This window comes from Anoplopoma fimbria, chromosome 20 (assembly GCF_027596085.1).
Source record: "Anoplopoma fimbria isolate UVic2021 breed Golden Eagle Sablefish chromosome 20, Afim_UVic_2022, whole genome shotgun sequence".
Lineage (NCBI taxonomy): Eukaryota > Metazoa > Chordata > Actinopteri > Perciformes > Anoplopomatidae > Anoplopoma > Anoplopoma fimbria.
Window position 1 is genome coordinate 23,098,540 of NC_072468.1, and position 14,708 is coordinate 23,113,247.

The window sequence follows — 14,708 nt, forward strand, 5'->3', positions numbered from 1 at the left end:
TAGAAAAAACCTCTCCAGTACTAAAAAAAATCACTCCAAACTAGACAAATATAGGATGCAAACATCTGCAGGACAGATGTGACATCCAGAGGGTCGATCACCTCTCACAATACATCCGGAATATAAATTATAAAATATTGTTCCCACAAAAACAAGTATGGCTCTGCTTACACCAACTCCATGCATAAGATATTTGGCCCAAACAATTCAGATTTCTATTCCCAGGACAGCCTTTTAAAAAAAAAAAAAAAAGATCCAGCCATAAAGCAAACATGCCCATTGTTGAATTTATATTAAATGTTAGAAAACATATTTACTGCTCCAAAACTAAGACAAACATGAGGCCCAGACTGCTTTAAGAGAGTCACAGACCCATTCTTAAATTATAACAGTGCTCAATTAAGGCGACAGAAGATCATACTCACAGTTAAGTTGCTTTGGAAGAATAACACGTTTTGGTTTAGGCCGTGTATCCCAGCCAAGGTTTTTTTTGTTTTGTTTATTTGTGTGTCTTTTCTTGTTTATTGATGTCTTACACATTACTCACACCATTCAAGCGTGTGGCAACACCGCCGTGCGGTTCAAAATGGCCTCTGGCAGATTAACAAGTGGTGGAGTGCCAAATTCCCAGCTGCTACCACTAGGTGGCGATCAAATACAAGGACAACGGCTGCACTTCTGTCTGAGAGACGTTCAGGGTCATTGAGTTGAGACTCAAGAGCCTGGACCATATGATGTGATGTGATAGCAGAGTAGGACCCAACCTGAAGGTCAGCACCAGTGGTGGCATGTAACTGAGTACATTTATTCAAGTACAATTGTGAGGTATTTGGTCTTGACTTGAAGTATTTCCATTTTCTGCTATGTATACTTCTACTCCATTACATTTAATTGACAACATTAGTTACCAGTTACTTTGCAGAAAATATTACATTTAATACAATAAATAAAACTAATAAATAATGTATTATTATGTTATTATGTATATTTTGATGCTAAAACCTTCGTACTTTTAATACAATTTGATGCTTTGCAGAAAATATTACATTTAATACAAAATAAATAATGTATTATTATGTTATTATGTATATTTTGATGCTAAAACCTTCGTACTTTTAATACAATTTTGAACGTGGGACTTTCACTGTGTAGTTTTAATGTGTATTTATTGTCTGTGTAGTTGTATAGTACTTGTAACCGAGTATATTTTACATTGTGGTATCGCCACTTTTACTCACAGTAATTCAAACATCTGAGTATTTTTTGATCAGGAAGTGCTAAGGGCCTCACCAAATTAGCTATTATGTCTTGAAATACTGGAAAGTTGTGCCTCCTCAGGATTCTAAAAACTACTTAAATGAAAGTAATACAACATCACTCTTTGGTTGAACCTCTCACAGCTTATGCAATGTGATGAGATGTCATGAGCTGTAGGTATCGCTTGGCTTGGATTCAAAACCAGTATGGTTTCATATAAATTTGAAATTATCAGATTTGTAGACATTATATAATGTATGTGTAATCAAGTATTGTGTCTTTGTGTTGTTTCTGGTACTTTTTCTCTTATGTTTGTCAGTGAAACACACAGTTTCAACTGTCTATAATGCGCATGGCCTTGGACGACCTTATGGTTGCAGTCAGTCCCACTCGTAATTGCAAAACTGTTGAGTTAGACGACAACAACAACAACAACCAGCCAGTCCTATGACATAGCAGAGACAGCGTCAGCCAATAAATCAAAGATCATTAGAAGAGTTAAGCATGATACTGTTTCGATTAGTGTCACGAGATATCATGAGACTCAGGGACGCCTGCACACACTCACAAACACACACATACACACACTCACACACACTACTGCACTTTGTTTTGGCCGTCTTGTAAAGCTGGAGAGTTTTAGAGCCACAGAGTGATGACGTTTTTGTAAAGTAAATTTGCTGTCAGTGGTGGGTAAGTATTCACATACTTTACTTCAGTAAAGGTATCAATACCGGAATGTAAAAATACTCCATTACAAGTTAAGTGTGCTGCATTCATCTTTGTCCTACAAGTAAGTAAAAGTTCTCATTTTGCAGAAAAATGCCCCTTAGTGTTCAATCAATATGCAGTATACTATATTACTGGATTCTTTTTTTCAATGGTGCCTTTACTCTCTACGTTGCATTTCAATGCTGTAGTTGATTAAGGCAGAGCTACATTTAACTATATATATATTGTTGGGTAATTTTGTCTATAACAGTGCGTCAACTATTCAGTAACTAGTAACAAATGTCAAATAACAGTTACATGTAGTGGACTAAAAATTATATTTGGCATCCAAAAATACATAAGTATAAAACGGTCCTTAAGTACAGTATTTGAGTTAAAGTTAGTTCACCACTTAGTTCCTTTCTACTACTATGTGAAAAATCTGTAAATTGGTGTCAGTTATATTTTAAAGCCACTTTGAATAAGGATTTAAAGGTTGCAGATTACAAGCAACAACATACCCCGTTCATCCCTCATTTTCCAAGCACCCTGGAGAACTATGGTTGCCCTCAGGTAGGGATGGGTATCTTCAGGATGTTATTACTACCAGGAGCTACTCTTATCAATGTTCTTTTTCATGATTAAATAATTGCTTAACATATATAGTTCAGAACAAGATTAGTAGAAGACTAATAAAATAGATAACATTCCTGAGTGAAGTTTATGAATGATAATAATCAATAATGAACAACACAGACGTCAGAGAGTATCAGTCAGTTTTTGTACCCATCGCTACCTTTAGTTGACCTAAAAATGCAAAAGGTAATAGCCAGTGTTCGATTTGTCCTTTCTGGGCTAATATACTACTGATTATAAGTCGCTTTGGATAAAAGCGTCTGCTAAATGACTGTAATGTAATGTAAATGGGCTGATGTAGTAAAAATCCTATATAACCTCCTCCTCCTCCTTCTAAGCTAACAAACACATAACCATTCTTAGTTTAAAGTATAAGATAAGATAAAATAAGATAATCCTTTATTAGTCCCGCAGCGGGGAAATTTGCAGGCTTACAACAGCGTAGAGTAAAGTGCACAAGAAGACAAGATCAAAAATAAAAAATGAAAATAAAATAAAACAAGTATTATAAATAAGCAATAAAAAAAACAGTAGAAAAAACAACAATAACTGAAATATTATATTTACAGACAGAGAAAAAAACAACAACTATTTTAACTATTTTTAACTTTTTAAACTATTATTGCACAGTGTAATGTGTGATGTATTGCACAGGTTTTTCTTGTCATGTTATTATTGTCATGTGGTCATGTGGTCTGCTGGGAGCAGAGCTGGTTGTGCAGCCTGACAGCAGCAGAATATGTATAAAACATATTCTGGTTTGTTGAGCATTTGTTTGTTTACCACACAATTCCAAATGTGTTCCTTTCATAGTTTGGATGTCTTCAATATTAATCTACAATGTAGAAAAAAAAAAAAAAACATTGAATGAGAAGGTGTGAATGTCTCCCTCTTCCGTCCCTGAAGACACATTCACAGAAACCGGTGTGCTGTGTCACACTGTGTGCCAAAGCACAACATACAGGAACTGCGACGTCAGAGAGAGGAGGAGGAGGAGGAGGAGGAGGAGGAGGAGGAGGAGGAGAGAGGAGAGAGGAGGAGGAGGAGAGAGAGGAGGGAGTTCTGCAGCTTGGCCAAAGTGCGCTATCAGCTGCTGAAGGCTGGTCAGAGGAGCGGTGCGGGGACGCAGATAGAGGGGAGAGATAGAGAGAGGTTTGCAGAGAGAGAGAGGGTGGAGGGTGGAGGGTGGAGGAGGAAGGAGACTCTCTCTCTCGCGTCGCTGGTGAAGGTGTCGGCGGCACAGATGGGCGCGTCTCTCCACAGCTGAGCCGGACACCGATCCGGCAGCCAGTCACCCGATGCTGGATAAGCCACATCTTGCGGATGACACTTTGCCATAAGTAAGTTGAATTACCACAGAGCTTCCCTCATTGTCTCTTCCTCTATTTGGTTAATTGTATCGCCTATTGTTTATTTGATTTGATTTAAAAAAAAAACATTTCCACAGCCTTCATGTCATTGAGTGACTCATGTAGGAAGCAAAATGTCCCCATTTGTCACTCTTGAGTGTCATCAAGGCAGAAACTTCTACAGCCTCTCTCTCTCTCTCTCTCTCTCTCTCTCTCTCTCTCTCATGCTTTATTCTCATCTTCATCATTTACATTGTTTCAGAAGCTAAAATTAGTGCTGTGCATAACTTTAGCACCACCCTATGGCAGCATTTATTGAGCAGATAAATGAGCATTATGGGGTGTGATGTAACCCAGTTACAGCCATACAGTGTGTGTGTGTGTGTGTGTGTGTGTGTGTGTGTGTGTGTGTGTGTGTGTGTGTGTGTGTGTGTGTGTTTATATACACCTCAGTCATATGTTTGCTTTGGTCAGAGCCAGTGAATAGCAGGCATTCAGACCTCTGCACGGCCGTTGGTCAGAGCATAAACGGCACTGTTTATAACTTGGTTTTCCCTGCAGTCCTGCATGTGTCTGTTCCTCTCTCTTTATGCAAGCCAAATTACAATCCTACAGTGATGGTAAATGAGGGTGAAAGCAAGTGTTGCGCCAATGCTACAGAGCTGCAGGAGTCCAAGACCAGCACAAAGGAAAGTTGGGGTGTGCCAGCACATTTTTATATCTCACTTGAGGCTTTTTTTTTTTTTTTTTATAGCCCCTGCTCTTTCTAAGCCGGAGCTGAATAAATCCACAGGGGGGGTCCTCGAAGGAAATTCTTAATCTGGGTGGAACTGTCAGCAGCAGCAGACTCATTAAGGGATTGATTCTGTGGCCTTTCAGTCACATCAGCCACCTGACAGACGTTCTTCACGGTTTACTCGCAAGAAATGTAAAAAACAAAAAATGCACTACTAATGCACTACCTGTACACCGGAGTGTAAGAATCCATAGATCTCATTTCCATAGCGCTTGTATCACCCTCTCCATCTCTCTCCCTCCTACACCTCGCTTCCTGCAACACTGTTTACTAGATGGCTATCTTGGTGGCAATCCAAATACCAAAGCGGGGAAAAAGGAAATGGAAGGAGGGGTTGCTATGCAAATCCTGACCTGCAGTGACTGAGCACAATGAATGTGTTAAACAAGTTGACCACGAAATGGCCTCCGAGCTGCCATTAACTGACACTAGTGTGTTACTTTCATTTAAACGTGTCTTGGAGCTGCACTCAAAGGTTGTTGTGTTGCTTTTTTGTGACAGTTGCCAAAGTCAAACTGTTGCTGATAAACTGTCCCATGTTAATCCAAAGCAGGTGCATTGATTAGACTGTAACACGATCCGAAAAAGTTCAGTCTATCCATGTGGCCTACGTATCAAAGTTTATGTGTATAGTACCTTTAAACAACAATGCAATTCAAAGTGCTTTACATAAGCCACCAAACAACATTCAGCATATGAGCTTCAGATAAACTTTTGAATGCAATATTGCACAGAACAAAAACTTTGATAACAGTAGATTGGTCCACCATCACTAACAATGATGGGGATCTTTTAACTATCACAGTGAACAGGAGGAATTATTATAGCAAGCAAAACTGGTTTCAATGTTCCTTTGGCACCTGATTATTGGTTTAAGACAGACCTATCCCTTAAAACGAGATATAAAATAAACATAGGTGTGATATAAGAAGACATAAATAGCACTCAGGAAGATTAAAATAAGCTGTGATATAATTGTTAAAGGTATGTAATGCTATAAAACAGGACCTCTTTATAATTAGTTTTGACCCTGAGGACAGAAAAAGAACTGATGGCTCATAATCTCACGTGAATTATAGACAAATAGTAATATTTTTAAATTATTATTTAACACAGAAGCCAGTGCTCTCCTGTTCTTAGTGACTTCTCTATTAGAATAATTATAATACACAGTATAATAAGCTTACTTAAGTTATAACATGTTGTTATTTATTTAATCCCCTGAACGCCTGCCAAATAAACCATGAAACATTGATATTCTTCTGTCCTCCCTGTCCGTGGCAGCTGGCACCATGCTCCCCCGTAACATGCGAACAGGTGGTTATGACCTGCCGGGGGTGGAGTCAAGCGAAGTGCCTCTCATTGGCTACCGGCCCTTACAGCCTGACACCCCGAGCAACCAATCGAGGAGGGGGAGCGCCGGCGATGAATTGGAAACTTCACAGGTGAGTGTTTTTTCCCTTCGCCTGGTTGAAACACATCCATCATTTCTTCACTGGAGCGCGATACAGAGAGTAATATGAAGTTGATTTCTCACAGCTTTGTTTTTCTGTGAAGTCTTCATGGTGTGCTACCCACTTTATTCGTTTTTCTTCTGTTCAAACAATAAAGCGATGTGGCGTAGCCCTGAGGGGATTAGGAGGACTCTTTATTTGTCATGGCTCTCCATGTCGACACAGCTAACAGCAATTAGGACGGTCCTCTTTGAAACCACGCGAGCTGAGCTCAGCTACCAGTTTCTTAAATAAACAGCAGATGCGGTCGGCTGGTTTTCCAGAAAAAGAACCAGAGGGAATGAAGTCAGTGTGATACAGACAGAAAGAGAAATGAAGATGGCATGTGTGTGTATTGGTTTAGTGCTTTTCCACCAGGGCAAACTAAATCCTAAATATTATATTCTATTAACTGAATTCCTCTAGTGCCAACACAATGCCAAAGTTATACCTAAATCTTTGGTTTATGACCAAACATCTGCAAAAGTAGTGGCATTCTCATCAGCTTTAGCTGCACTCAATGTTTAGTGCAGATTAGCAAATGTTAGCATGCAAACATGCAAAACTAAGATAGTGAAACATGATAAACGGTACACCTGCTTAGCATCAGCGTGTTTGCATTGTCATTGTGAGCATGTTAGCATGTTGATGTTAGCATTTAGCTCGAAGCACCACTTGTCTCACACAAACCACCAGGATGGAATTATAGCTGCCAAACCTTTGAAATTACAACTCCCGGGTCCGTCATGTGATCCGATGGGGCCAAAACATACTGACACTGGGAAAGAGTCGTCTTATATATTAATATATTTTAAGGTAAATCAAATTCAAGTATGAAAATTTAAATAGCCGCTATTTGACCATGAGGTTTGAAGGTTGTAACATGCATGTGAATGAGCCCGAGAACAAGCTGCTGCAAGCGGCCTGGAGGCAAAATTAAAGGAAACGCTAATGCGCCTGCTCTATGGGCCTGATGTATGTTGAAGATCGCTAGAGGATCTTGGTAATTTTATACACAGAAGTCAAACTTTATTTGCTTTACGCAGCACTAAGCAACTTTCATAGGAATGAATAGGGCACCAAATCCAAGGCTTTTTCCCAGTTCTCATCCACTGAGAGTTGTTTAAATGTAAAGTTTTTAAGACATTTTTCTACACTTTTCTGCATAAAAGTGTGTCTTTTGTTGGGTAAACTTCTCAACTTGTATGCAGTTTGTCAATAATATGAATTGTCTCCAGGATAACATCTGTAATATGGACTTAGTTTGAACTAAGGCTGAGGAAGTTAAAAGGTTCATGGTACATTATAATTTCCCACGATCTTTCACCTCTGTTAATGTTTAGTGACTTGATAGTGAGGTTTGTTGAGCCTTATCAAAAGCTCTTCAGATGGTTGAATTGCACACACTGTTGGAGCGTGTTTCGATTGTGCTAGAAGTATTTAGTCTTATTTTTTCATATCCACACATGAGGCCAGGATTTATTATCTCTTGTTCCCTCAACAGGAACAATAAAAACTGATAAAACATGTTTCCTGAGTCATGATGAGCTACTGACCACCTCTTTTGCCCTGAACACACATGACCTTCATATTGCTCTTTGGTGTTACTTTACAAGAAACTCCTTGCAGCTAAAAAAAAGAAAAAGAAGTTGCGCTTTCTCTCTCCCTACAAATAAGCAGTCTTCCTCCATCCTCACGTGGTGGCAGCTGGACCTCGTAGTAAATTATTTATGCTGCGGTGTGGCCGGTCGATGTGGTGTACACCTGCTCTGTCTATAAACAGTGTCCAGTATCACAGGCCGTCTCCAAGGACAGCCTGTCGAGTGGAATCGAATACCGCCACTTGCTGATTCTTTAATGAGAGAAACTTGGATGTGTGAGTCAGAATGCATGAAGTGAAACCCTCGAGTGAACAATGAAGCTTCTTGGTGAAAGAAACAACGTGTGTTTTCAGGTTCGGTTTAATTGATATAGGTGAAAATCAAGCCTGAAACATGTACGGTTAATACAGATAATAGATATCGATGTGAGTTTCTTTGCATTTTTGAGCCCATTTTCTTACTTGGTGGTTTATTTTTCTGCTCCCAAAGGTACATATAGATTTCAAAGAACATAATATTTTACATGCAGCTTGGCAGCTATAAAAGATTGGACAGCGAGATATAAATCTTAATATGATATAAATATCAAGTTTGAGATTAAAAGTCTTATCTTCTCTTAATTTACCATTTTGTGAAAATATTCAACAGTTACACAGCAAGAAATTCATCGGAGAGAAGGCAGGAACACATTTCCATACAGCCTCAAAATACCAGAATGCAAATACAGCTACAAGACTTTTTGAACAAGAGGCCCAGCTGTTATGAAATTTCTCCTTGAAGTGGGCTTCAACAGTCCCTTTGTATGATTCACTGATTTCAATGAGAGTGAATCATGTTATGGGGGTCTTTGCTGGTCTTTGCACACATGAAAAGTGATACTAATAGTTTTTTAACCACAACATGGGTTAACCCTAACCCATTGTATTGTTGGTTTCGGTTAGGTTACAGAAAGAGTCAGATAGGGCAGCTTGGTAAGTCTCACTAAGCTCCAAATTCTGACACTCTGCGTAATCTTCTAGAGTCAGTTTTGAACGTGTTTTGAACGTGTCAGTTACAAGCTGAAATATTGTACTCATTGGGCGTGAGGACAGGTTGGCCTCTTAATTCTGACGTTGGAGAGGTGTGTATGCAAGAGGTTCCTCAAAATACTCGACTATTTGACAAGCAGTTCTAATGGAGCCATTGAGCCATTACTGGTCAACATCAGTGACACTCATTTTCTGAATATATCTATATATCAAATAGCTGGTGGAAATCCTGAGACTAGAAGACTAAGCATGGTTATTACAGCAAAGTAATGCCCATGGTTTTGAAATAACATGGGTATGGGTGTAATTTTGGGGTTTTCCCCGGACGTTGGCTGGCTAGTTAACTGCATGTCCACATAAATCGTCTTTTGACTAACAGGAACAAGTTATCACCTGTTATGTGGACATTTTAGTTCAAACCACCCACTGAAGTGAATCAAAAAAGCCAGTTTAAGGCAAAGTTTTCACACTGAAAAAGTAAACTATTCCCCACAAATTAACTTGCAGAACAGCACAGACTGATGATATCTAACAGCGTAATCACATCCAAGGCAGGATTTTTTTTCCTTTAAGGGGAATGGAACAGCTTTGACCTGAATGCCACAGAGTTTTACTTAAAAGAGAGTAGATAACGGGCACCAAGGGATACATAGATGAAAGCGTGAGAAGAGGAGCAGAGAGAAAGATAGGAAGGAAGGGGTCGGGGTCGTGGACCACTCAAAAAAAAACAATGGTTATCTTTAAATAAAGCCTCAGAAGATGTATTTCTGACCCCCTGTTCAGTAGAAAGACTTGTGTAGGGTTGTAACGGTGTGTGTATTTGTTCAAAGTCAAAGCTTTTCGGCAAAGCGGAAAGCCCAGCGATATGGATTTGTTTAAGGAAAAAAGGTTGGAACTGGTTGTTTTTTGAGAGCGGTGGGGGTGAAAATGTAGAGTCGGCTTCCTGCCCGGGGCTTTTTTCTGGTGCCGTCCAACAGCTGACGTGGTTGTCCAGGAGGAGAGGTTGACGCAGCCTTCGGCTTGTGATGGAAGGAGAGAGAGAGGAAGAAAAATAGCTTCGCAACACGACAGCATGTCCTGCTTCCTGTGTTTGTCTACACTTATTATGTACTTCCTGCATGCAGCTGGGGTTGAGGGGGGGGACTTTAAGAAGAAGGAGAGCTGAAGGTCTTGAGAGAAGATCCCATCTTTGAAAAGAACATAAACAAAGGGTCACATATGGCAACAACAATGGTACATACGGTACAAAATCAACTTGTAAAAAACAACAAATAGAACTTGAAAAAAGACCTAAATAACAGCTGCAGAGTTCTTTTTTTATCCACCATCTACCAACTCGTGCCACCCACCACAGTGGCCTACAATCATGCTTATCCACCAGCCTATGAGGCAGCTGAACTCCAAATCATCTATTACACTATTACACAGCATAAGGATGGTTCCTCTGACCCAAATTCAGTGTGGTTTCAGAAGGCAAACTCAAGGGAATATACTTTTATCTGGTCTATCTCAATATACCAGCAATAAGGAAACAGAGCAAAGGGCTAGTGTTTCTTCATGTCTGTGATAAACACCCACAGGGTCACTGCTAAAGTGCTAAAGGCCAGAAGTGATCAGTGAGAGCTTTAAAGGTGCAATGTGTACTGATTGTCCACCTACTCACCTTTTTTGGTCAGTCTACTTTCGGGTCAATACAATTTAGATTTAGTCATCAATATAAAAAATAAAAAAACTATTAACTAACAGCAGGGCAAGAATATGCAAGTTTTGACTTAACTGCTGAAACTCGGAGAGCCAGTCAAAAATAACACTGCTATGTCATAATCTTAGCTCAGTTTACCAAGACCATAGTAGCAAGAAAACAACCACATCAAAACCATATATTGACGCCTTTTTGAAAGTTTTTTGCCACCGTTTGTGTCGTCATTAGTTTTACTGAAGATTTGTGGCCGATGTTAGATGTTACCAGTCTAAAAGAAACTTGCAAATTGCAAGTTCAGCAACAAACCTTATTTCTTTACTCGCCAAGAGCTGTTTCCAGCAGTGGAAAGCCACAGCAATTTATTGTCTAGTTTTGCCTCTTTTTATATCTTAAAACATATTTTCTTTGCCAGTGAACATGGTTTCTTGATAAAGGTTGCTTGCAAAGGGCTTAAGCCATTGTTGTTTTTACTTTGCTACTAACATTCAATGCGATTGACGAGATCTCGGGACAGCTCTTCTTCTTCGTCCTCTCATGTTGGACCTAAGATGAACTGAACGCTAAAGTGACTCACTATCGCCTCTCGATGTACAAGTGGTATTACAAGACAGGACGGGCTGTTAATTATATTGCTTACTGTATGCACATGCATCTACATGTTCATTGTGTTTTCAGTCTGAGTTAGATCTAGCAGAATGACACATATGGTTTCATTTGTTTCTTTATTATCTTTTCTTTTTATGGCCTTATGACCTGCGTTATCTCATTCTGAAACTCTGCTGCCTTAGAGGAGCTTTCTTTTGACTCTTGTCTGAGTTTTTGATTTAAGGAAAGAAAGTTTTTGGATTGAATATTAGTTCAAATTTTATGACAGGATTTATACCTAATGCATAAATAGTGGAGCAGAACAGATACTTTGTTTTGTATCAGCCATCTCCACCCATCATATTTAATGGTTCAAGGCTAAGTAAAGTGTATAGATTTAAATTGTGGATTGTATAAATGAGTTTCAATGTTTTCAAAATAAAAAAATAATTGTACATGATGTGTCTAGCAGGGCCTAATGATAGTTTATGTCAGGCTTTACAAACGTTTTAGGTCACAATAAATACTGTTAATACAGTGCAACGCTAACTTCTGGGGCTGGGCTACAAAAATATGTCATCCCTGCAGCACTCTATAGGCCCTTTTCAGAGCAGCTATTTTTACAAGTCATTGCGGGATAAACACGGGTGTAATGAATCACATTAATTATGACCCTGTTCTATTTAGGTGGGTCAGGGCCCTGGTATTGTGCATGCTGGCTCACTGGACTGACTGACGCACACTAAATAGAACGGGACCCTAATTAATTAGATCAATGACACCTGTGTTTACCCTGCTACGACATGTCAAAATGTCTGCTTTGAAAAGGGTCTGTTGTATTCTCTGTATACTTAAAGCTGCACTTATTAATATTTTTACACGAGCAATGGGTCAAATGACAACCTGTAATGTGAAAGGTGTCAGAAAATGATCACACAACTCTGCACTTTATTTAAGCTCCACCAAGCATTTAAGCATCTTTTAGCTCATTGCTTTAGTTTTAGCGACTTTACTGTTTTTAGACGTCTCATGAAACCTTGTTTCCCTTGAAGGTTTAAGCAAAAAAACCTTTCTAAACCCGCACTACACTACAGCCAGACAAAGCTATCGACTAGCTGTTGAACATAGGGGAGCGTTTAGTAGCTAAAGGGCCACTTTTGATTTTTCAGAGACAAAAACAGAGCTGAAAGAAGAGTGAATATTAGCTTAAATGTAACTAGGTAGACAGAAACATAACTCCAAATGGATGCTAATGCTAAAGCTAATGTTTCTTGTGTCTGCTGGATACTATGCCATGTTTGCTAACACACTAATAAGCTAACTGCCCTCCACACACACACACACACACTCACACACAGATACAGCTGCGAAAGTCTCCACCTAGTTAACATGGCTTCACTCTGCGATGTCATTAGCCCCTTAAATACACACAGCTTGCTTCCTGGTTCAGTGGCCGACTGAACATTTATTACCTCTCATTACAACAATACAACCTCTTGTCTGCCTCTTACTGCTCAAACAGCATGTTAGGCTTTTGAGTAAAAATACAGTGTGAAGGCCGGTCCAACGATCCATCTGTTATCACATATCGTCCCCTTCCACTCATTTGTTGAATTAAACAGGATACTCAGTCAAACTGGTTTATCTGTAGGGGAAGGTCATCTAGAAAGACAGAGAGAGAGAGAGGGGGGAGAGAGGAGGGGAGAGATTGAAAGAGAGGGGGTATTGTTCTGGAAATAGCTTCAGGGCTTTGTCTCTGTGTGTGTGTGTGTGTGTGTGTGTGTGTGTGTGTGTGTGTGTGTGTGTGTGTGTGTGTGTGTGTGTGTGTGTGTGTGTGTGTGTGTGTGTGTGTGTGTGTGTAGGCAAGTGCCTATGCATGTGTCTATTGACGAGGGTCTGCATTTGTGTGAGCTGAATGTGTGTCTATGGGTGACTGTGTAAAAAGCAACTCACTGAAAATGAGTGTTTTGCTATAAACACCAACATACGTGTGTGTGTGTGTGTGTGTGTGTCTGTGTGTGTGTGTGTGTGTGTGTGTGTGTGTGTCTGTGTCTGTGTGTGTCTGTGTCTGTGTGTGTAATGGGTGTGCCCAGGTGATGCATGCTCATAGGGGCCGGACTTAGCTCCTGCTTCAGGTGTGTCTTTGTGATACAGAGCCACAACGTTGTTGAGAGGCAAACGGTAAAGAGGTAAACACACAGGTCTAGGTCAACAGAGTGAAATAACTGTCGGTGAAGTATAGAAAGAGAGAGAAAGAGATAGAAGAAAAGGAGCAACAGATGAAAGAAAATGGAGAAAAAGAGAACGCTATTGGTTCCTTTATCCTGAAGATTTCCAGGAAGCTTAGGGATCGCTACCAGTCTGGACTTGCAGTGGGAAAGGTAACTTGTGTGACCATTTTTTTTCCCCCCTTCTTTTTTTTTGTGTGTTTGTGTGCTTCGGGTGATTTCATGGGAAAGATAGTATCGCATATAGATTTGTGTAAACTCACACTGAGATGGCAGGTAGAATAACAGGTTTGATACACAGACCATTCAGGACAGTAGGATCCTTTTTTGAATGCAAGAAGCGTCTGCTTGGAGCGTTGACCTTCGATCAAGTCAAGCCAAGTTAATTTGAAAGAGGCTAATAGAGGCTAACAAACGCTTATTGCAGCTAATTACACCATGGGTCAAACTGAGGGGATGGAAGAACTCAGGCTTCTTTACCGTCTGTATGAATATGTTTCTTGGCTCATATGTGACTTTGAATTTGCATATGAAAGAGCTTACAAGTTAGCACATGCAAAATGAATGAAAATACAAGGGCAGCTTATTAGTTTTACTTTTTAAAATGTATAGATAAGATGCTGTGTTTTTGGTGGATTTGTCTTGTTTCCAAGGTGTTGCTCATGTGTTTTGGAGATCAATCCTGCTTACTCACTGCGCCATCCGGGATGATTTCACACGTTGCTCATGCATTTTTTATGATGGAAAAAGTCACAAGTTGCGTAAGCATCAGTGACAGGACAAGAGTGAAGTGATATTGTATCCATGTAGTACTAACCTGCCTAATTGTGATTTGGATGTAAACAAAAGGCTCAGCCCCACCCACGACAATTCACAACACAAGACTCTCGGACTGCAATTGGTTGACAGCTCTGTTACTGTAAGAACTAACACAGCTAGGTCTGAATAATTCATATTAATGTAAATATTTGTTTGCATGAGTAAAACATGTCTATCTCAGCTGAATTAACACCAAATACAGAGTTTCTGAAACTTGAACATTTTTGAAAAATATGAAAAATATGTAAGCAGCACTTTACTGTTGTAGCTGGTTGAGTTAGAGATTGTTCAAACTAGTTTATATACAGTTTGGTAGCTTATTTCAGTGGTTCTCAAAGGGTCACAAGACACATCTGAGAGGTCATGAGTTGATTAATGGGAGAGGGAATAAGTTAAAACAAATTTTTTTATACACAAATTTGGGATAATTATCTTTGCTTTTGCCTAATTTTACCTCTTGGGATCTAAAAGGGTTATTTAAATAAAACATCTGAGAAGTTAAG

At 39.5% G+C, this 14,708-nt stretch overlaps 1 protein-coding gene across 1 annotated transcript in view; it reads left to right on the forward strand.

Moving 5' to 3' along the window:
- Positions 1-3,760: 3,760 nt before the first annotated feature.
- Positions 3,761-14,708, forward strand: part of rgl2 (ral guanine nucleotide dissociation stimulator-like 2) — a 29,332-nt gene continuing 18,384 nt past the window's right edge. The window contains exons 1-2 of the mRNA XM_054621339.1: positions 3,761-3,944; positions 6,034-6,194. Coding sequence (XP_054477314.1) covers positions 6,042-6,194 — 153 coding nt within the window. The 5' untranslated portion in view covers positions 3,761-3,944; positions 6,034-6,041. The remainder of the gene's footprint in view (positions 3,945-6,033; positions 6,195-14,708) is intronic.